The sequence below is a fragment of the Geospiza fortis genome, unplaced genomic scaffold (assembly GCF_000277835.1).
Source record: "Geospiza fortis unplaced genomic scaffold, GeoFor_1.0 scaffold405, whole genome shotgun sequence".
Taxonomy (NCBI): domain Eukaryota; kingdom Metazoa; phylum Chordata; class Aves; order Passeriformes; family Thraupidae; genus Geospiza; species Geospiza fortis.
Window position 1 is genome coordinate 111199 of NW_005054415.1, and position 23972 is coordinate 135170.

At 40.4% G+C, this 23972-nt stretch overlaps 1 protein-coding gene across 1 annotated transcript; it reads right to left on the bottom strand.

Moving 5' to 3' along the window:
* Window positions 1-6169: 6169 nt before the first annotated feature.
* N4BP1 (NEDD4 binding protein 1) lies at window positions 6170-23970 on the bottom strand (the record flags this gene model as incomplete). Its single annotated transcript, XM_031061477.1, has 7 exons — window positions 6170-9920; window positions 11892-11999; window positions 13488-13595; window positions 14849-14945; window positions 15334-15464; window positions 19812-21565; window positions 23836-23970. Coding segments are annotated over 7 exons (2664 nt in total), but the record flags the coding sequence as incomplete, so codon positions are not given.
* Between the last annotated feature and the right edge of the window lie 2 nt (window positions 23971-23972).

The window sequence follows — 23972 nt, forward strand, 5'->3', positions numbered from 1 at the left end:
GTAATGTGCAGTTTCCCCCAGTGAACACTTCAGTTACCCCATGGACAAACCAGCTGGGAAGGTTCTGGGGCACTACAATGGGTGACTTCTTCCACACCATATGCTCCCTGTGAGACCATATGCCCTTTATGGCAGTCCCAGATTAACCCAGTTTGTGTGAACTCAAACCCCACACATGGCACTTTTGTAAGCAACACCAATAACTAAGAGTCCCTTCTCTCTCAAAGAAACCCCCCACTATGATAACAAAAATCAGCCCCCCAAAAACCCCCAAACCTACTTTCTCCAAAATATACCTTCCACCAAAAAAATAAGATGTGTCCACCCAAAAAGCAAGTTCAAACAAAACTTTTTCTTTTTTTTTTTTTTTTTTAAGTATGACCTGCTTTCATTGCAAAGAGAAGAGATTTGCAATTTTTTTTTGGTCCAGCTGAAGCAAAGTCAAGAGTGGATTTGCTAGAAGGATTTGCTTTGTTAAACTAGTTAACACACAAACCCCCACTTTAGGGCATTCACAAATTAAACCCAAACTGTAGACCAGTTATAATACCTCTAGGACTCAGAGAAACATGCTTGCCTGCAAGTATTTTCATTTTCAGATCCACAAGCTATTTTGTTCCATGAATGAAATAAGTGGTATGTTCAATATTCCATTTGTGAGTGCATTGGCTCTTGCAACTTAATTAAATGCCTCACTAACTTCACACATCCAAGCATTTCTGCATGGCTGCCTCATATTAAACAATTCACAAGAAACAGAAAATGTCACCAAACACTTGTGTAATCATATATGGCATTGTACTATAAATTATTCTCGTGTTATAGAATCTGTGCTAATAAATACAGAGGCAGCTGGTAGAGAGGCCTTTATGGTTAAATGGACCATCATCTCTTTATCACTGGTTAAGCAGAGGGGAATTCCTAAGGAGACAAACACTTGTAAGAAGCTTACCTCCCACTGCCAGGCCAGGCAGATTAACAGCACTGTCAGGCACCACGGCTGCTCCCCTGCTGGCCATTGAGGAGACAGGGGCTCCATGACTTTTGCATGCATGAAGCCATTTATTGATCCACACAGCTCAGTTTTTATACCTTTTCAGGTGTAGCTAAAAATAGCACAGCCATAACATTTATGTAACTAAGTTACATTGCTTCATCCAAGCCTCCCACAGACCCGAGCAGGCGTGTAGGGTCCTGCATGGTTCCTGCATGCTGAGCACATCATACCAAGCTAACTTCTGCATTCCTCCTCCAGGGCTCTGCTTTCCTTTGCCAAGGCTTATGGCTACTGTGGCCAACACATCCACTCTTGTCACAAGCTGAGCAGTGCTCTCAGTCCTGCTCTCAAGCTGTATTGCCACACTCCCTCACCTTTATGCAAGCTTTCTGTGGCTTGCTGGTTTTGCATTTTAAACCCACAACAGCTTATTTTAATGGAAGAGGTTCCCATCCATGGCAGGGGGCTGGAAATGAATGATTTTTGTGGCCCTTCCAACCCTAGCCATTCTATGATATTAAAAGAAAGAAACAAACAAACAAACCAAAACCAGAAACTCAAAAAATCCACCAAAAGAACTGCTTGTGTGCCAATGCTTCAAGTAAGCAATGTAAACATTTATGCTAATTGTTCTATTGAACAGCAGGTGCACGAGTTATGGTGGAGGATGAACTATGAGCCTGGAAACCACCAGCAAAAAAACAACTCATGAGGGAGAGGGAGATGGAGCTTCTTGACAAGCTCAGGCCAAGAGGATTCTGACTTCATATTAATGTGAGATCAAAGCATCAACACATTTAATGTGCCAAAGACATTCAGAATGGCTCTGGAATACTTCAGATGAAAATGCACTTTATGCTTTGGAAAAGTAACATCCTGTGCCAGGTTTTGGACAAAAGCAGACACTTTGATGCACACTGAAGTTCCTATGAAGGCACTTCAAGGTTGGTCTCTGCACCAAGATCCTGAACTCACTGCCTTTAATGCCAGCAAGTGACAACTACTGGTCCTGATGCTCAGTGTACCTCAGGACCCACAGCTTTCTTAGGTGCTCCTTTGTTTAAGCACCAAACACAGGATGGACCCTCTAAACACAATCTCTACCTGCACCAACAGTTGTAATGAAACCAGTGCAACCTTCCCACATACTCCAAAATTCCAACTGCTCATTCCCATGCAGCTGCTTCATGTTTATACCTCTAGCTTTGAGCCTCTCTCCTGAGACCCTTTCCAGCTTCATGGAAGCAATGATCAGAACTGGAGCTGCACCCAGCTTAGCAAGTCCACAGTTTCACTGGTGTTTTCTTCCCTCTTGGAGTTTCATGGATCTTGCAACAAACTGTAGCCACTTTTGGGGCAGTTTACATGGAAATGCTGCACAGCCATGTGGCTGCAGTTGTGCATTTCCTGTGGCATAAGACACACTGCTCCAGATGGTGCTAATGGCATGGGATCTAAAATACATTTACCTCCCACTGCGAATCTACATCTGATTTTCTTTCTGGGGATATCACAGTTTAGTGATATTCTATGAAGATAAAATATGAGCTTTTCAAAAATGTAAGTGCTTAAGTAACACTTCACCTGAAGCACTGTGGTCCTTCAGAAGTATTTATGTACCTATGCATTTCTGAAAATGCCACAGAGTTCCATTCTGTATCCTTAGGCTCCTAAGTGCCATGAGCTCTGAGTACCTTCTTGAACTAAACCTGCCCTGTTAAAAAAAAACCCAAAAAACCCCACAACATGACTCTCTTTCACTGTGGATTTGCAGATCATGTGGGATAGAAGAACCTTAAATCAGATGGCTCTGTCAGGTGTTTCCATAATATCAGTTACCCATCATTCCAGTATCTATTCTGTTCACCTGGGAGCTAAATTACCTTGTCTGCAGAGCCTTTTTCTGGGAGTCCAGGGGGAGTGGGTTATCACACATCTCTTCAATATGGTTGTTGAGATCTTCAGGGAGCAACCTGGTTAAAAAGGAACACAGAGAAGGCTGCAGCCACCACAGTGTGTGCCCCATACACACACACACATATACATACATACATATACCTTATTTCTTCCAAGATACACATAAAAGAAAATGTGCACCTGTTTCCAAGACTGTTCACTAGCCTAGAGTGTGAAATCACTTAGTAGAACACAGAACACTCAGGAAGGCTCTTAATTCAGATCAAAAGTTAGAAAGTGTAAAATTTTATGCCTGTTGAACTTGTACTTTACAGTAGGATATGACTCAATACCCAGCCCTTTCACAGCTGCAGTCTGTGCTGTGAGACAGTAACACTGCCTGTGGTACTTTAATAAGTTGTTACAAAGTCTTTTCTGAAGTATTAACACGGTTTCCAAACAGACTGTCAGATTTTTACTCGCGGTATAGAACTTGCTCCCTACACCCACCCAGTGTGTTTCAGAGGCTCTGAATGTTTCTGATCATATTCCCCACCCTTCTGCACGCTGATACCTGATCAGCCCTCCTGCATTCACTAACCATGAGATAGCCTGAAACAAGATTCTAATGGACAGATTTTGTGCTTGTTTCACCCAGCAAGAAACTGGAAACTGATGTTCATAACTTCAATTTTTCATACTTAGAAAAAGCCCCACTTTCATAGCAGGGTGTAGGACTATTGACTTTATTGTGTCACAAGAGCACACAGCCTCTGTTTGTTTGACACCAAACAAGGCTCCTCCTTGCCCACTGGCCTGCCTGCTTTAATGTAGCTGAGTTCCTCTTGCCTGTGCTTCTGTATGTTTACAGCATTAGGAGATATCACGCTAATGAAACTTTTTCAATGTACACCGACCCCTTATTTTATGGGAGAAAGAGAATATATGCATGCAGCACTAATATTTAATCCATAACCACCACTGCTGAACAGCAGTCCTAAGAAGAAAAGGTGTCACATATACCTTAGCTGGGGGAAAAAAGAAGCAGACTATTTCTGTCTCTGCCCCTGCAGCACTGACTAAACACTGATCAGATACTTCAGTTTAAGGCAGGGTCCCATTAAATCCTTTTCACAATGCATCACTCACCATTGGTGCATTATGAGACAAATAAAAGACAAGGAAGAGCCCATCAGTGAGGAAAGAAAGAAAGGGTTATAATAGTTCTACAGAAACATTGCAAACTTACTTAAGCTGCTTTATTATTTGTATATAATTAAATATTATATTAAAAGAAATCATAGCCTCCCTTCCCAAATAGCTCCTCAAGCAGCAATTACATTCACCTCCTACCAGAAACATTTGAATAATGCCCCTGAAAGGCCCTGAGACTAAATCCACCAGATGGGATAGATGAGATATCCTGGGCTTTTGCATGAATTATTTCAATCCATCATCATTTGGAAGACTCATAGCTGCTGTAATATTGGAAAGCTTAATTTGATTTCCATTTACAGAGTAGGGCTTTGATGGATGCTGTAAAACAAAGGATAACAATCTAGCTACTATATCTTTATCTTCTCTGCATTTTTGTTGACAGCAGAGAACAGAGGGCTCAGACTCATGACTGACCAGAGTTTAAACCACTGTGCCAGCTGTGACAGCAGAGAAACCAGCACACAGCATCCAGCAAGGGCAGCTGCAGTCAACCTCCTGCAACCACCCCAATACCATTTTAGGCCACTATAACACCTACTGCTTAAGAATCACAGCCCTAAATAATTTTTATTCAAAATTAATGCATTGAAGGGTTTTATACAAAGAATAATCATGTGCACACACTGAGTTGATAGAGACTTTGCAAATTAATTTCATGTCCACCCTGATCACCATGATACTTGTCTTAAACTGTTTCATTTCTAGTGCTATCTTCTTACTCATTTGCTCAAAAGTCTTTTTCTGGCTCAAGTCTGGAAGGGAAATAAGTTTGGACACTGGGAGGCTGTGTGTTGATGGTATATGTTTCATAATAAGTTATATTCAGCCCAGGAAATTTCTCTTTAGATTAGGTGTGAGCAGCTGATAGACACACAGGCTAAGAGAATAAAAATTTTGTTAGAAGTTAAAATATGGCAAGTTCTGTTTTCCTAATGTAGAGACTCCTTGGACTGCTATAACTGGGACAGAAAACATTTATTTATTCCCAATGAATGCCAAATATTACTATTGTAGTGCCCCTTCACTTCAGAATGTCAAGAATGCCCTTATCCATATTCTTGGTGTTCTGCCAGTAGATCTGGCAAAAGACTCTGATGTGCCTCTTTCAATTCAAGGCCCTCTGCTGTGAAGATCTCCCACACAAAGTATTTATAAACCACAGTGTACCTCCTCCTTTTCCTCACAGAAAATAATCCCAGACATTCACGCTCTGCCTTTTAGATATTCCAAATTTCCTTGTCTGCAGAACACCTCGTTGAGCTGGGTGTGTTTGGGTTCGGGTTGCAGGGATGCTCCACAGAAAGAGGAGGAGGAATCCCCCTGCCAGTGCCTCCAGCCTGGCCCAGGGCTGTGGGCCCCAGGTCACTGCCCAGGAAAGGGCGGCTCCGGCCTCCGGCTCCTGCTCTGCCCCTCAGCAATGCTCGGCAGCCAGCTCTGCCCTCACGATGCCGTCTCTGATTTTTAATGCAATACTTCTGAATCTCGGAATTTACCTTTCTTTCTCTTTTTTCTTTTTTTTTTAAAAATTTTTTTATTTTTTTTTTTTTTTTTTAATTTAGGAATATCATTTTTAGGAATATAATTTCTCATGCGCTGATATCTTAAACTCCCGGCAATCAGAATTGTTCCAACAGCAGACTTCTGGCCGCACTTCTGAATTCAAGGAACTCGTATCAAAGGTAAATATATTAAATATATTACCACCAACTGCATGTGCCCGTCGGACATAAGCCATCAGCAAACCAGAGCACGGTCCCTGAGCCGAGGGCAAACGGAGCCTACCCCGCAGCAGCGAGGACGCCGATAAAGCACGGGGATGCCAAAATCCGGTGCCAGCGCTGCCCTCAGGCGGGGCCCGGCCGTCCCCGGGCGGGGCGGGCGAGGCGCGGGCCGGCGGCGCCACCTCCTGCCCCCTCCGGTCTCCTCCTGTCCCCGCGGGACACCCGGCCGGACACCGCACAACCTGCATTCCCCTTCTTACTGAGAAGGGCCTGTGTTTCTGTATAAAACACCTGCAAGCCAGCCTTTCATTTTTGATGAGTAGACTCTTAGTATTTCGCTCAGTAAAGATTTATCTTAAAATTATCAATACTAAGACTCAATACTTTGAATACCTCATGCTCATTCAACAACCAGGGAGAAAAATTATACTTGACTTTGGATTTGAATCACAGTAAAAAATGATAATAAAATAAAACTCAATTGATATATTTCAGATTTCTGATGTCTTTGGACTGTTATTTCTGTTTAATTAAAAATATGTACTATTTTATTTCTCTTATGTACACTTAAAATATCATTCCTGAAAGAGTTAAAAATACTCAAGTGGAGACTGAAAAGGGGATCCAGTGCATTCAAACCCAGTTTCTTCTTAAAAAATTGCTTCCTTTGAATTAGCCATTTAAAATTATATAGTGCAATCTGACAGAACTTGGTGACCCACAAGGCAGACAGCAAAAACTTGGGATTGTCATATGCACCTCAGCAGAGTTTGAACAGTGCAATGGAACCACATTCAAACATAAATGAATACAATACACAGGTAAAAAAATGTACAAATGTAAAATCCATCTGTTTTTTAAAAGTCACCATCTACACCATCTACTTGAGCACTGCAGTATTTCCACTGTATCCTCAGTTACATACCAACATATATAGAACTGGTAGATTTGTGTACAAAATTGAGCACAAACAGTAGCAGTCAGGAAGGTAGGAATGAACACCATGAGTTACACTGTTGAAAGGCACTTGGGTTTCCATTCTGTGCTAAAAAAGAGAACTTGAACACATTAGACAAACACCTGCTTATATAACCAGACTCCTCCAAATACCAGACAGCAGATTAGGTCTCAGAATCTGCAAAGTCATTATTATTCTAAACTGTATTTGTGAAAATAACAGGCCTAATACATGAATTATAGCAGAGCTATTCCTTTCCAATAAAACAGAGCCATCCAGAACATAATCCAGCCCCAGATTTAAAAATATCATTTAATGCAGCTACATAAAACTCTAGCAGGAAAGGCATTCATATCAAACATAGCCTGCAAGCTTGCAAAACAGAAGGAAACACTGCCAGTGTTAGAAAGACACTGTGAGTCACTGTTTGTCATGGAACTTTCACAGCACTCTCTCTCTGGTTCAGAAATGATCTTCCAAAACATGAGCTACCCCAAAAAGGCACTGAGACAGGAAGGAAAACAGCAGCACTAGCACCGACTACTGGGACTCATCTGAACTTATTGTTTGCATTACACGCTCTTAAGACGCAAGAGAAAACACTCCTTTTAACAGTAATCTGTTGTATTTGTCACAGAAACCCTGCACTTGGCCTCACACCGGGAGTCAGGCTCAGGACTTTACCCCTTTAAAGGGAGGGAGGGGAAATGCCGGGTCACTCACACGTAAGGGAAAGTCCCTGGTATTTTCCACTCCAAACACTACTTCTAGCTGAGTTTTTGCAGTAACTAAGGTTGAATAGCACGAGGCATGCTTCAGAAACAGACTTTGAAGAAAGAAACAGAGAAAAGAGAAAGAGAACCAATCTCTTTGCTCTCATGACAGGACTTGAGGCTGAGTTGGGGGATTTAGGTTAGATCAGGAGAAAGCCCTTCACCCGAGGGTGCTTGGGCACTGAACAGCCTCCCCAGGGAAGTGGGCACAGCCTCAAGCCTGACAGAACTCAAGAAGTGTTTGGACAATGCTCTCAGGCATGGGGTGGGAATGTTGAAGTGTGGGGGGGCCAGGAGTTGGACTGGATGATCCTTGTGGGTCCCTTCCAACCCCATGAAGCAATTCTCTGTGAAATAAAGATTACAATATATTTATATGCCCACACTAGCACCTATAAAGTGGAAACAACATATGCAATCTGGGATATACCTAATGAAAAGAAGACAAGTTCTTCAAGGAGCATGTTCACACATGTAGACACAGGCCCCCCAGGGAGGGTGAGGGAGCTGGTGATTATTCTCTTACTATTTATTAAAATTATACCAACTATAGTCAGTGAAACAGGCTTTAAGAACCTGCCTAAGTTTTTATGGGGTTAGAACTCGGAGATTACGTAACACTTCACAGGTAAGAACTAGTTCTTGGCAAACATGCTGGTCAGGACTCTGCCCACCTGAAGAGCAAATCTCCTACTCACACAGAATAAAGAATAATTTAGATTTGTCTGTTAGGATGCAAAAACATTAAAGTCCTCCCTTCATCACCACCTGTATTTTTGAGAAGCTGTAACTACCGCTCCTAAAACTTTTTTGTTCTTGCTGCAATTCTCTTTCAGGTTGATTGTGTTCAGGGAAGCACAAGACTGCCTTCTGTTTCTGACTTCACAAAATGTGAAAGGGCCATGCAAAAAAGTCTTTCAAACAGTCTTTCAAGACTCCCAGTTCCTCAAGTACATTTAAGTTCTTTTGCATATAAACAAAGAGTGATTTCAGACCCCATAGAACTGGAGAGAAAGCCACTAATGCTCTAGGCTAAGGCTCAGTACACGAGAAATTGAATATAGGCTCTGGAGCCCAAGTTGTCTTTACAGCCTAATTTGATTTTACTCATGTGAACACTTGGGACCAGAGACTGGTTAAAAGGAAGGAGTAACAGACTTAAGTGTGTACAAAGATACAGACAATCTTAACTTTGCTCTGCTCTAGAAAGTGGTCCTATTGGTCAGCTTTCATAAATTATCTTCCTTTTGGCCACTTACTTTTTGGGATAGATCCCAGAACAGATCTAAAGGGGTGGAGCTGACTACAGCTGCAGGTCTGCACAAAAAAGCCATTTCTATACAGACAGCGTCTCATTCTGTTAACATCACACCATTCACACTTAGAACAGACAAGGAATCAGTGCAATTGTTAAAGATATTAAAACCATCCTGAAAGAATACTGATAGTCAAGATAATTTCCAATTTAGAAACTAGTGTAGATTTCAGATCTTTCAAAGAATTCAAAACACCTTCTCCCGATGAGAGCTGTGAATTTACGCTTTCTCTTCTGATTACCCCGCACAGCACTCCCAGCCTGAAGGAGCAAATGGATTTTCCTCGGATTTTCACGCCCTTCTGGGGGCTCCTCACGGACCCACAGCCGCCACCTGCTGGCAGCTGCTCCCACACGCGGGTCTCCAACCGACGGGAATTCTGCCTTCCAGGAAAAGGGTTCTGTAAAAAGTACTAACACACTGCTCAAAAGGGAGTACTGCCACTGCTTTAACAAGCAATTCCAGTAAAGCAGAAGACTTGGTTGGTTTTTTTCCCCATAGAAAATATTACTAAAAATCTGTAGTAGCAGCAGTTTTTAATTTACCAAAACCTGGCATCTCTTAGCAACAGAACATACACAAAAATATCTTTGTTTATACAAATAAAATTAAGTTTTTAATATTCACAAAGTAACATAAAAGAGTGACATTTTTCTTCACATTGATAATTGTTAGTCAGAGCAGTTGTGATATAAAAGCTGTGGAAGCATTCAGTCAAGCACCATGGCAGACAGTGCATTAAGATCTCTCATGAATGGATGATTAGATAGTATTTGATCAATCTTCTGCCTTTGATCATAGTCAGGAAAAATTTTGATCAGGGCTTCTCTTAGCTGGGCTGTTTCTGAGGGAGATCTCTGTGGTGGAATTGCTGGACAAGGCTCTGTGTTTTCTTCCCATGGAAGCAATGGGGATGAACGATCATCGTGCACTCTGCCTCCAGGCTGTTGACTGCTACTGCTCACTCTGGGGAGGAAAGAGGGTGTCTCAGAAGAATATTGTCCACTGCTCTGTAAAGCCTTGTGTGTTGAGCAGGAATCTCTGTGGAACAAAATAAAAATTTTAATTAATTAAGCTAAAGGACATTCTAGCTGCAGTTCTCTCTGTACATGAGAGAGAAAAGACAACTGTGTGTAACTTAAACATCCCTGCTGCTCAGCCAGTTACTGACTGGAATCAAATGACAAGCATTCTTTCAAAGTGAAACAAAACAGAAGTTTAACAGTTCTCAATATGAATCCAGCACAGCTAACATTAATATCACCCAGGAATAGCCTCAGTATGCTGCGAGTCCTTTTCTTGTCAGATTACAGCATAATTTATGAAGGTATAGATAAAAAGATACATTGAATACATGTTCACTGACATGGAGCATGTGAAAATGCTGACAGACCAGTTCCAAGACTGCTTCACAAGACTATTCCTCATATACTTTTGCTCTGGACTGAGCTGTGCTCATATTTAGATCAGGGCCTTGTTTCCCTTGTATGGCATCCTTAACAGGGCAACGAAGTTATTTTAGCAGTCTCAGGATTTGAATACTCTTAATTATTACCATTTCATTTCAGACTTTAAAAAGTTTTGCTACTCTATGCACTGCTAGCACTACAAAATATAAAGGTCACTCTACTTCAGACGCCAGCAGATACCAGAGAAATGTGAAGTGGAACTCATGTTACAGTCTAGTTTCCTACCACCAAAGGAAACAGTACCTGAATTACAGAGCTCTATTTTAAAAGCATTTGGGTTATGACACCTCCAGTTACTCAGTGTGGAAAGGTTTTCTAATTGCTGAAGATTCTGCCAGTTTCTGATCACAGCTTTTCTCTGTTCTTCCTGGTGTCCCCCCCCACCCCCAGCCCAACCCCAAAACAAACACCCAAGCCTAGTTCCAGTTCCAAATTTACAGATAAGAAACCAAGCTCTTCTGTGGTCTTCTCAAAAGACTCTCTCCATTTCTACAATCAACACACTCACCTACCTCAGAACACTGTTTTCATTTTACTTCTCTCAGACACAGGCAGGTAAAACACAGTGTTTCAAATAACATCTCAAAGGTTTTGTACAAGAGCTTGAATACTCAGCATTTCCTTCTGGAGTTCTAGCACTGCTCTTGCTTTTTTAATGTCAACACACTTATTTTCAAATCAGCTTGTAATCTATGGTATAAAAACGTTCTGCTTTCCTAAAATGTTTACAATAGACGACATTCTTGCTTATTCTTTGTATTAATCCTTACGAATAGCTTGCCTTTTCTACTCACAATTTTTAAGTTACCTCACTTGTTTTTAAAAGCCTTCTCAATACTCCTCAGAGTTCTTAGCATTTCTAATTCCTAAACTGGTGAAAGAACAGAATATTATTTTCTTTTGCAAAAGAGCAAACTAATCCTCAAATCTTGGCAGTTCGTGCAAAGCAAATTCATACTTTGAACACGTGCACATTTAAAAAGTACATTAATCTTAAACGAACAATTTATGTTCATTAACATTTATAATTATTACTGAAATACAAACAGATTTAATAACAATGCCTCAAAAATTGTTTTGACAAGAGTAAAGTACCCTCAGCCTTGAGGTGAAGTGTCTCCCCACGACAGAAAGCCTGAGTGCAGGGTGTTTGTAGCACCTATTGTCCCACTATGAAGAAGTGACCAACCAAGGTGTCTTAGATAACGCCAGAGTAATTTACACCACATACCCACATCTCTGGCACCTCTGGGTGCTGTTAACACACCCGTGCATGAAAGCCACCACAGTCAAATCTCAGAAGCTTTTGTCATACTTATCTCAGTTCTCAGAGAGATCTCAGTAAGAGGCAAATGTCACCAGCAGTTTCTAAATGAACTGAAGTAACAGGAAAAATGTGGGGTTTTTTTTTTGTTAAACTGCTACATGCTACAGTGTTCCTGCTTAACTTTACTGTGATTTACAGGTGTGAGTGAAGCAGGAGAACAGTTGATTTCAAATGTGAAATAACTGTGTCAAACAAAAGTGAAAACAGTGTTTATACCTAGAACAGCCTTCACTTCGAAGGAAGTCATCTAATCTGGGTCCATTTCTTCCCAAAGGATCATCAGGAACCATAAATATGTCACCAGCAAAAGTGTACTGGAGCAACCTGCAAGAGAGTTCTTTTAAATAACAAGGTATTTCACCCTTGTTGTCCTTCACCTTTGTAGCACAGGATGAATTTTCTTAGAGTAGACATCACATCAAGAGTCCCTGAAGACTAATTACTAAACCCAATTAAGACACAACCAGCATTCCCTGTCTAATTCCATGGGAGCTGTGAACTCTCCCTATTACACTGCAGAACAGAGCTTTCCCTTTTTTTCTTTCAGCAACTGTTTTATGACAGAAAATTCACAACAAGACCATGGTGGAATTCTCTAGGTGATCAGAGATTTTTTGGTTGTTCTAACTCCTTTTCCTTGCAAGGATCTTCAGTCATGTAGCTGGAATGCCTGTGTTAGCAGAAAGCCACACAACTAGCAAATATAGCATTAAATGCTTACAGTTAAGACACAAAACCTTTTTCCTGTAATCACTTTGGGACAGGTAGAAATCTGTATTAAAAAAAAACCAAACCCAGTTCAAGTGAAATTTGTCTGCAAGGAGAAGATTTGGTACAGTGGAATTTCCCCAGAAGTAAAACTAATAGCAGATGTTAACATAAGCTCTGAAAAAACCACAGACTCAAGATGCCACACCAAGTATTCTTGCCTAAGTTCTGTGGAAGAACAGAACTTGACTTGGGTAGAATTCACTCAAGAAATGATGTAAATGCCTACATGATTAGCCAGCATCAACTCCATGGTCTCACAGGCATATTGTGAGAATCCAGGGCAAGTTTTTAGTTCCTTATTTCATTAGAGCTATACTGACCCCAGCCACCGTAACAGATACACCTTCAGAAAATGTCAGGGACACTGAGGGATTAGCGGGGAATTTTACTAAAAGATCACACCTCAGCAGTAAAATAACCCGATTTAACTGAAACTGGAAAAAAAATCCCAAACGCCCAAACCCAACAAACAAGAATAAACAAGCAGAAACAAAGTCCACAAGATGATGCAGGGATATTTGATAATTAAGTGAACTCATCTAAACCCAAAGAACAACAATTGCAGGGAAATGGCTACATGGATATGCTACAAGTGTTCTGTTTAGCTGTGACAATCTGTCCCACTTGAATAAAGAGTGATTGATTCTGAATAATTAAAAGTGACACTACATCCTCATCAGCTATCATGTCTCCCTGTAAAAAATGAGCTTTCAGACAAGAGAGGCTGTGAAAGTGGACTGCTCAAACAAGACCCAACACTGACTTTCAGAAGTGACACATGTGCTGTTACACCAAGCTGCTGCTTATGAGAGCAATTAACACTCATACATGACAGAATATATGAATAACAAGGATATTAGACTACTCAACACATGACTGTAAGGCCATGAATCACCACAGTGAGCCACAGAGTACTTTATTTGGATCTACCAGAATTGCATGACAGATTAATTAAAGATAGCAAAATCCCACATGTAGGTAGAATGCCTACAACTCAAGGCCAGGCATCCTTTTACGACTTCACAGAAATTCAATAATTACCTTTTTTGAATAATTTCTCTCCAGGCAAATGATTCTGTCACAAATTCTCTGAAGTTATCATTAGTCACAATAACACCTCCAGTTTTAGCAGCAAGGTGCAACAAAAATCTGTAAAATTAATTTCAATGATTACTAAGATAGTTTGTTTTGCTGAAAACAATCCAAAGACTTAAAAAACTAAACATTTCATCATCCCAAAGTAATCTACTTGCATGAAAACAAGCACCCTGATTACCAGGAAATGACTCTGGTTTTACCCACCTTAAACTTGTTACAATGTTTTGGGTAGCACGCACTTATTTAGTGCAGCAGAGTCTTCATGGGATCTTTTCTTCCCCATCAAAAACGCAAACAAACCAACCCACACAAGCAAAAGCCCCCAAACCCATGATCTAAATATTTGCACAGGTAAATGGCATGCTTTATGCAGTACAGTATCTATTACACAATCAAACCCAAACTCATTGCCATACACCTTTTTTGCTTAGCATTTTAATGTCTGTGTTCTGCAAGTTAGTTGTTTGCTCTGTCAACACTTCTTAAAAACCCTTTTGTTAAACAATGATAAAACAACTACTGATTTATTAAGAAAAAAAATGTTTGCTTTCTTTTATAATGTCTCTGAAAATACATTTTTTGCCATTTGAAACAATTTTAGCCACAAGATAATGGATGGTGTCCTTTTAAAGGAAAGTGCACGCTTTTAACAAAAATGCAAATATGTTATTATAACACTTATTTCCACAGTAAACTCAACTGCACTGCCAGAGCATTTCTTATGAAAGGCTGGGTATATATAAAACATTAGCGAAGTACTAGGAAACTCCCACAGACTCCTAAAGCTTACTGTGCCTTGTTCACTGACAGATGATGCCCACATTTTAAAGTTGATCTTTGGTGGTCAAATTAACTTGGAGGTTCACTGGCTTATGCATTGTTACAAATACACTGCTGCAAACACACAGCAAAGTCTCTGTGCCAACATGGCATTAAGAAAAAAAATGGAGCTAAATACTTTCTGATTAGCAGCTGATTTATGCCCCAAGAATAAAAGGCAGTTCAGGAATAGAATGATGACCAGGAAAGCATAAAAAACATTACTGCAGGATTAATTTCTTCAGACAGCCTTTTTTTTTAATTGCCATGAAAATTTGTAGTTCTCCATGACTTTCTGAATAGTAATAGTGTTTCCTACAACAGTGAAATAATGTAACAGATGTAAAACTCAGTCTTAAGTTGGATGCATAGCTCTGTCTAGAAAGGTTGCAGAACTAGCTAACAGAACTGTTCATGAAATATTGAGCTTTTACAACCATTAGTCAGATGTTTAAAAATACTTTAAAAGTACATATATTCTGTACCTGTCATCATGAGCAGCAATTCTTGCTCCTAAAACCATCCTTGCAGGGGTTAAAGACAATATTCCAACATCCTCGAGCTGTGTTAAGAAATTCTGCTCTGTTAAAACATGATTTCACAATTAGTCTGAGATAAAATTACCAGAGAGAAGATGATAGGCTATTTTTGCACCAATTAAGCTAGAGAAATGTCATTGGTAGGTGAAGAATTGCCCATATAAAAATGGAGAAGAGGAGGTCAAAACTAGAAATTAAAGAGCAAAGAAAAACCAACCCAAAAAGGCCTCCACTGATGGCACACCTGCTAGCCTAAAGAGCATTACAGGGTCTCTCACACTGGGTATGGAAACCCAATTACTCATGCTGAGCAGCCAGACTGCTCCTGCTCAACATTTGATGAAACATTCCTTGTCCATTTATTCTTCACAGAAGTCCCAAAGAAAAAGTTACAAGCTTTAATTAAGGAAACATTAGGAAATGTCCCTCACCTGTAATGGAAGGGTCACGTCTTGTTCTCCACTGTGGAACAAACACAGTAATATTTCTGTGGCCACGTTTCCAAAAGTAGTCAACAGCTATTGCAATTCCTCGACAGGAGAAGAATTTCCTCAGACCATGACTGAGAGTGAAACAAAAAGAAGGGAGATTAAATTCACTAGGGTTTTACTACCAGGAAAACAAAGAAAATGGAACAAAACCTTGCAAAGTGAAGCTGAAAGTCTCACATAGAGCCTCAGGAAAAGAAAAGGCAGATAAGGCAGATGGGTGTTAAAGATAAGGAATCTTCTAAATGGAAAGAGCTCTTCAGCAGAAGATGATAACAGATACATCACTTTGCAGCTTCATAGCTCAGTCTCCTTTCAGTTTCCTGGGCACAACAACAATGGAGTAATCAGAAGCAGGTTTAGCTTTAAAAAAGAGGCCCATAGTGATGGTTTCTGAACTCTATTGAGTATAGATTAAAACTAGAATAATCCAATATTGTAGTAGTTCCAAATACAGTCCTACTACAAAATAGAACACCTTTGGTTCAACTGATTACCGAGGATTACATCTGAACAGCTCTCTGATAACTATTAGGGCCTCCTCTCTCTTCATTTCAACAGTCTGAACAATTGCTCTGAAGCAAAATGATGAAATTACTTTGGAGAAATCTTTTCAAAACATTGTATTTTGGCATTAATCTTTTTTCTCAATTTAAAAATATAAGATATTAATTATCTCTTTTTTTACAACTCCCTTAAGTGACTTTCCAAGAAAACCAGCAACTGCCTAAAATGAGGGGACACAAAGATTTGAATTGATGACCTTGTGAGGTCCTTCCCAACTGGAATCATCCCAATGATCCTATTTGCCTGTTTAACACATGGCACAATTAACTGTCTAACCAGATTCCAGCATTTCCATGGAGGCTGCACTTAGACAAAACAAAGATATGATTGCCTAGAAAATACACACTGATTGAGCACTGATGGCATGAACAGCCAAAGCATTTCTTGCAAAATAATGTATAATCTATGTTTTGAATTAGATGTCAAATCACTACAAAGTACTTTTAACAATAAGTGAGCAAGTGGTATTCCTTTTTTAACCCAGTCTCCCAAATAATAGGCAAGTGCTTATTATTAACCCTAATAGTAAGCCCTGCTAGTTTTCAACAGAATCCTATCTTTAAACCCTAGTTTAACCTACCAAGAAATCTTGCTAGTATAAAGATCATTAAAAGATTTCCATGGAAATATTTCACAGTGAAACTCAGCCCTTTAGTAGCATTCATTTATCCTTTTCCAGTTTTGTAAATTCTGTAAAAAATATGTTTATCAAAATGTAACTCTATTAAGGTTCTCTGAATTTCAAGAGGAATTCTTTATGTAGAAAGGCAGAAAAATGAATAAGCCATATCTGAAATACAAAAGGCAAAAAAATCTGACTTACTAACAGAATTTCCAGAGGAAAAAAAATACTATGCCACACTTGCCCTCAATAAAATTAAGCATTCTTGGTGTCAAGAACAGTCAAAAAAGGGAGGCAATTTTCATAGAAGAGTGAATATATACCTTTGTATACCTTCTGGGACATAAGCTTTAAATGCAGTCATTATCCCACTAATTTAAGTTAGGCATCCTATGCATTAAATTGGAAAACTGTTAAATATTTTCAATAAATTAATGGTTCTCAACTGGACTTCAAGAAATGCAGAGGTCTCAATATTCATGCCAAATTTATGCTTTCTCTGCTTGTTCATCCTCCTGTTTTAGAGCTCCAAGCTGGCTGAACTACAGTGTGTGGTTTTTTAAGTGTTTTGAAGCTTAGAAAACCAGTTCCCAATTTGTCCTGAATGATCACAAAATTCTGCTCTGCTACAACTTAAAAAAGCATGCAAATAGAAGCAACTTTATTAAATAACACATAGAATTAATGTAAGCTATAATATGAAAAAATATGTCACTGCTAAACTAAATTAAATTAGAAGTGTTTTAACTGAGTTAGATAAACACCTGAAGGGACAGCAAATCACCACAGCAAGGTGGCCTTTTCAAGATATCCATCTCAAAGACTGCATCTGTTCTCCAAATGCCATTGCAAATACTGGCTTTGCCTGTCCCAGTTCTTTAAAATCCTGTGAAGACCCTATAAAGGTATTTTCTAAATTAAACAAAACATGATCACAAGCAGCACAAAACAGCAAAGAGCAGGTTGCCTTCTGGGTCATGTAACACTTTCCCTTTGGTTTGTGACCAAAGTAAATACTGTCACAAATGAGTGGTTGGTTGCTTAAAGAAACACTGTCAAAGGTATTGCCAAAGGCAGGGTTTGATATGAATCTGTGAAAATATGGCTTCACACAGTTTGGAGGCAACATTCACGCTTATGAACTTGTGAAGAGTAAGTTCATTATTTACTGCACAGGTTAATGCATACACAGATCAAATTAGAATCAGTTTGCACTGATTTACACACAAGCCAGGAATGCAGAAGGGGGTGAGGGTGCAAAGCATATGGATGCCAAGATAAGGGTGAAAAAGGGTTTAGCAGCACTTAATGATGGAGTACTTTGACATAGACAAATAATTCCATAGGGCTCAATGTAGTTGTAACAATGACTTAATGGTAGATTTGAGGCAGTACCATTCATACCATGATCAGTACACACACACACACAGGTACACAATGTGAACACCTAATTCCCTGTGCCTAAAGGAACTCAACAACAAATTCCACTCAGCGTCAGTGAAATGCTCCCAGCAAGTCCCTTTGCATTTCCCAACATGCAAGGGTCACACCTCAGGAAGTGTGGAGAGGTGTGTGGGAGCTTTGACACCAGGAACAGTCCTCTGAGAATGACAAAAGTGAGGATTTGTGAGCTCTGAGCAGTGTCCCACTCCAGAGAGGTGCTGGCACAGCTGCTGAGCTCCAGGAGAGCTCAAAGGGCCTCACTCAGGACTGCTGGCTACAGGGCCACAGGATGACTGACTTTGGCCAGCAGGAAGTGTTCCCCTGGCCACAACCCAACCCAGTAACTTCTGGGCTTTCTTCCCAAAGTGTAGGAATAATGGTACCCCTCCACTTGGGCTATGATTCAGGTAAACAGTTTACCAAGGCTTCAAAGGACAATTGCTTACCCTTTGTTTCCCACCTTGTTTGGGCACCTGATGTTTCTGATTGGATGCACCACCACAAGTACATATTATTTACAAACTATTCTAGGAGGATATAATTCCATTCAATTATTTCTTCATTCTGAGCTTCTTCCACATTTTAATAAAATTTAAATTATCCAAAAACTGGATATTGCAGTCTGCTCTCAAAAGGCCTGTTTTCAGCATACAAAACCAGGTAATTGAAAAATATACTTGTTAGCAGCTAGGGTAAACTCTGGGCATTCTCTCATTCCACAGGCACCCTGAGACAATGTGATAACAACAGATCAACGTGCTGCACGTGTCAATAGAAAATATTCTACAGCTTTTGCAGCTTTCTAGACTTATGAGGCAAGCACTGATTCAGGAACCCATACAGCATTAGTCTAAGCATGTGTGTGATGCATTAATACCCACACCCTCATCGAAAAAGGGGTCAAAAGGACCCTGAACCAGCACAGGCATGGAAGCAGTTCTCAAGGCATTGAGAAGTAAAACTGAGAACAATTCAAAGCAATTTTGCAAACAACTCCTCACTTTATGAAATGCAAGAAATGAATGAGGCTTTATTTAGCCAGAGGGAGCTGCAGAACACCTACATGATCAAATCAACTGGCCCCCAAGCATTGATTATTTGGTAGGACATTTGGATATCTCAACGGTTCTGCTGTTTTGAGGCAGCTCTGTCCTTTATGTCTCATAACCTTTATGTTTCATTTGGTTGGGTAGGAGACACCAGACGTTATATAGCCTTTTGGAGAAGTCTATGTCAATAGCACGCAGCTACTATGCCCAACTCCAATGTGGGGTGTATGCAGCCAATCCACTGGGGTGCATGAAGGAAATATTGGCACTTCAGTAATGCACAGTCATAGTTGGTAAATATACACATATACATTTGCAAAGTATAACAGGATCCAAGCAATGCAATGCTGTTGGATGAGAAATATGTCACTATTAGATGAGAACCTCCACTTGAAAACTACAAGAGGTTAAGAGCACAAAAAATTCCCCCAAACCCAAGCCACTTAAGTCAACAATAATTTAACCTTGTTAGGTACTGGCAAAGCAAACCAAACTTCAGGCATAACTGATTGCAACAGAGCAAAGCTTGCCCTGAGATTACTTCTGACTGAAATGTTACATTGAGCTGAACACTGGTGATTCAAATCAGGTTACTCTGAAATGGCACAGCTGTGTACATGCACACCAAAAACCTACCTAGCAAAACCTTAACACATGCCACTGCAACCTCTTAGCCCCCATTTCATCTGAAAGCTCAGTGAACTGTTAATAAAAGGATAGTTGAAAAGAACAATACTTACGAAATTGCAACGTTGCTTCCATCAATAATTATATGTTTTAAATATGGTTTTCCAGGTTCATTTATCAACTCCAGTTTGTATGGCTTCTTCAGAGAGTCCAAAAATCTTTGAACTCCAGTAACTGAATGATCTGGATGTGGTCCCATTGTGTCTCTGTCTGGATTTGAGGGGTGTTTTTGTGAAGACAGTAACCGGCCTGGGACAGGATTGTCACAATGTGAGGTTTGGGAAAGGCGCTGGTGGAGAGGCCTCGCTTGGGAAAAGCTGCAGTGTCCCAGCTGCTCCTCAGAACCAGGCTGGCTCTTCTGTACAGATGAGGGCCCTGCAGATTTTTGCTGAAATGCAGTTTTACTCTTATTGGAGATATGCTGCACATCTGAGCTCCCTCTGGCTACAAAGCCAACATTTTTTAGAGCTCTGGCGTTTATGGTGCTGAAAGTCACCCCACCATCAGTTTCTATACTGCTTAACCTTGAGTTGTGATTCTTACCAGGGCCATAAACATCTCTCTCTTTATAGCACAGAACTGAATTTTTGCTGGGAGGGGAAGAAGATTTGCATACCAATCTATACATTTTATCTTCTGCACCAACTTGTGTGTCTGGAGCACCTCTTACTTGGTGATACTCACTTTTTGTCTCCTTTGAAGTATGACGGGATTTAAGTGGACTTTTATTCCCAGAAATGCCTTTGTCTTCTAGCTTTTGTGAATTATTTACATTATTTCCTAAAGGGACAGTTCTAGGCTTTTGAGACGACTGTTCATGTTCTTTTTTAAACTTCAAATTTTCCTTTTCAATTTCTTCTAGCAATATTAACGGTTCTGCAGATTGTCCTAGGATACCGATAACCTTTTCTACAATATTTTGGGAATATCCCATTGTTCTGAAAAAATTCACAAGAATCTTATATTCCATTTCCTCAGTGAGAGCATCACCTTCTTTAAGGCAGTAAGTAGGACCATCTGATTCAATGCAGCTATCCAGAACCAGATCAATAACTGCATCAGGGTCTGAAGGATTCTTCTGTAAAGCAGATTTCACTTGCGGATCATTTTCCAAAGAGAAATGCTTTTTAGGGAGCCTTTCCTCCTCATCAGAGGACCTTCTTTTACATGACTGCCTCTCTTTAAAGGCCACTGGCTCTAACAGAGGGTCCTTTATGGGAACAAACCTTGTTTCAGAAGCATCAGAAAACACAGTGTCCATTTGCTTTGTAAGCTCAGTTACAGGTGTGCCAGCATTGCTTCTTGCTTCCTCCCCACCTGCCCTTCCTTCTCTGTTTGCAGCAATGACTTTGGAGGTGCTGTTCTGTCCCAGTTGCTGTGGGCTTTCAGAGCCTGTGAGATCTATGATATCAGTCTTCCCTTCAGAAACAGCAGTTTGGGTGAGAGCTAAGAGTTCTCTTTTTAGTGCACTAGGCAAAATCAGTAAATCCATTGTATACTTATCTGCATGTGCTTCCACAAATTGTCTGAACTGCTTTTTAATCTCTGATTCGTTGTCATTTAATAAGCTTTCATTATTCTCAAAAAGCTTCACAAACTGCTGCACATGACTTTGAGCCATAACAACAGCTTCTGCACCCCCCTTAATACTGAGCAATCCCATTTCCAGCACTGTTACATCAGCACAGGTATCCTGAATAAGGCTGTTGAGAAACAGGCTCTGTGCACCAACGAAGATGCAGTGCATGTCCTTTGGGTAGTACTCCTTTTCTTCTAGCTCAGGTTCACACACTCCCTTGATGTACTCCTAAGAGGAGAAAGAGAGCAGAGTGAACAGTTGTGAAATCACAATATATCCAGTTGGTTTTTACTAGGTCAGTAATAGACAGAAACATTAGAAAACAAAGCAAACTTAGCATAAGTCATGTCAGAAAGTAAACACTACCAGTAAACAGGACAATAGAAATAAAACACCAATATCTAAAATGATTTTTAAATAGATCTCATAGAACTCTCTTTTATATTCTCTTGTTTATACCTGATAGTAACAGGTAACCTAATTTGTAGATCAAACAGTTTAAAAGACTGTCAGAAGAGATTTATTTTCCAATCCCTATTCTTTGGTCAAAGAGAACTCTTCGTGAACAAATGCCTTCACTAAAGTTGTGCCTAGTCCATAAACCTGAACTTCTAAAAAGTTTCAAAGTACATTTCCTAAGGCTTATCACACCAGCAGCCACCAGGCAGATACTTCTGTGTTCCTGAAGTTCAAGATTTAAAAAAAAAAACCAAAAAACCAAAACCAAACAAACAAAAAAACCCAAAAAAACAAACCCAATGCTATTTCTGCCATCTGTACGCTACTACAGGTAAATTGGTAAATTCACTATACTACCTTGTTTTAAATGCGTCAAGAGTTCAAAACTCTGTCAATGCAGTATACATACAGTATACTATTTATTCTTTCAGATAGCATTATTTTTCCCAAACTGCCTCCTTCTGTGCTTAAAATTCTTTAGTATAGTGAAACCAGCTCCTAAGCTGCAGCCATGGTATTTGCAGAATCCCAAGTATATCACGTATATTTACTCTCAAACATTAATTTTTTTAAATGGAGCTGAGAACCCACAGAAGGTAATGAATAATGTAACCCATTTCCTATCACCTCGAGTTACATCATCACGGGTACCAAGGCAGGCTGCCTCAGGAGCATATCAGCACAGTGTGCTTCCGCAGCAAAACCCACAGGGTTACTGTCCACGCCCTACTCATCACATGACTGCTTATGCAGAGCAACAAGATAACATAATTGGTGAAAAGGCTACTCTAAATCTAGGAAATTTTGTTTTTAACTAAGCAGCAATGGAGAACGTATACATTACCGATGACTGATAACACAAATTGCTACCACCAAACCTTTCAGCGGAAGACAAACAATTGTACTTTCTATACAATAATTCCTCCAGACAGTGTCTGAAAACTGCTCTACTATAAGAGAAATCAAATTTCTCATACCCTTTAAAGTATTAAGAGTAGAAAATATTTTTTGTTATCTTGTTAGGAAAAGCAGCAATTAGAAAACGGAAATCTTGTGCTACTTATTTCTTGTAGCTTAATTTCCTGGAAAAAAGGGAAGCTGCGCTGCAGATGCCAGGAGAAGAACAGTTACCTGTAACAGTTTATGGATTCTCTGAGCCCAGGCAAATTGATTTAGTGTAAATTTCAGAGTCAAATTGTTGAATCCCCTATATAGTCATAGTATTTTCCTTACAGCTCATTGCAAGGAAGCGCATTACATGTTGAGGAATGTGCGCATGTCACAGGTAAGGAATCAAGTTTTTGTCTGAAATCAGTCACAAAACACATACTCCGGATGGATCCCTACGAACATCCGAGCCTATTAAGCAAACAGACCGCCCAACGCCCATACATCGAGATTTTGGGTTGGAAAGGGACCTTCAGCCTAGCTACTGCTCACACCGAACTTCTCATCACATGATTCGACAGCTGTACTTGCCAGGTTCATTATGAGTAATATCAATTTTAGCATCACTGCTGAGAAACTCCTCCAAAGTTTAGTTGTGCAAGACATTTAACACGCCTGAAGACACTCCACAGCAACTGCTGCCCCCTCTGAGACACAACCCGCAGTTCTCTTAAATCATCAGAGCTGGGTTGAAAAGAGAACTATCTGCTCCAGCCTGGTGAAGCTGTTCAGATCTGACAACTTTTACACGAAGGAAATACTAGCTGCGTTAAGCTTTAGCGAGAGCTTTGCCAACGAGCTGCAAAATGCCACAGAATAAGCGAAGTCCGTAAGGCAAAACATGGCAACGCCCAAACAACTCCGAGGAATTTCTCCACTCCGGAAGGAAGAAGGAAAGCGAAACTTTTTAATCTCGCTTTAAAAAACAAACCTCGGCCCATCCCCAGCGGTGCTACCCCTCAGCTGAGGGCTGGGCTATTTCATAACGCGCTGCCCGTGAACTTCGCTCTTCCCAGCTGAGTTGTTTCGCTTTATTCCCTGCGCTTATGTCAACACGGCGGGAGACTCCCTGGCACCGGGCACACACCCACCTGCCAAAGCAGGGCCGTTTCTGTTTCCTCCTGGGGCACTCGGCTTTTCCCCACCCTTTCTTCCCCCAAGCCGCGGTCCCGGCCGTGCCGGTCCGGCGGGCCCCTCCGCACGCCAGTCCCGCTGCCCCGGGCCCCAG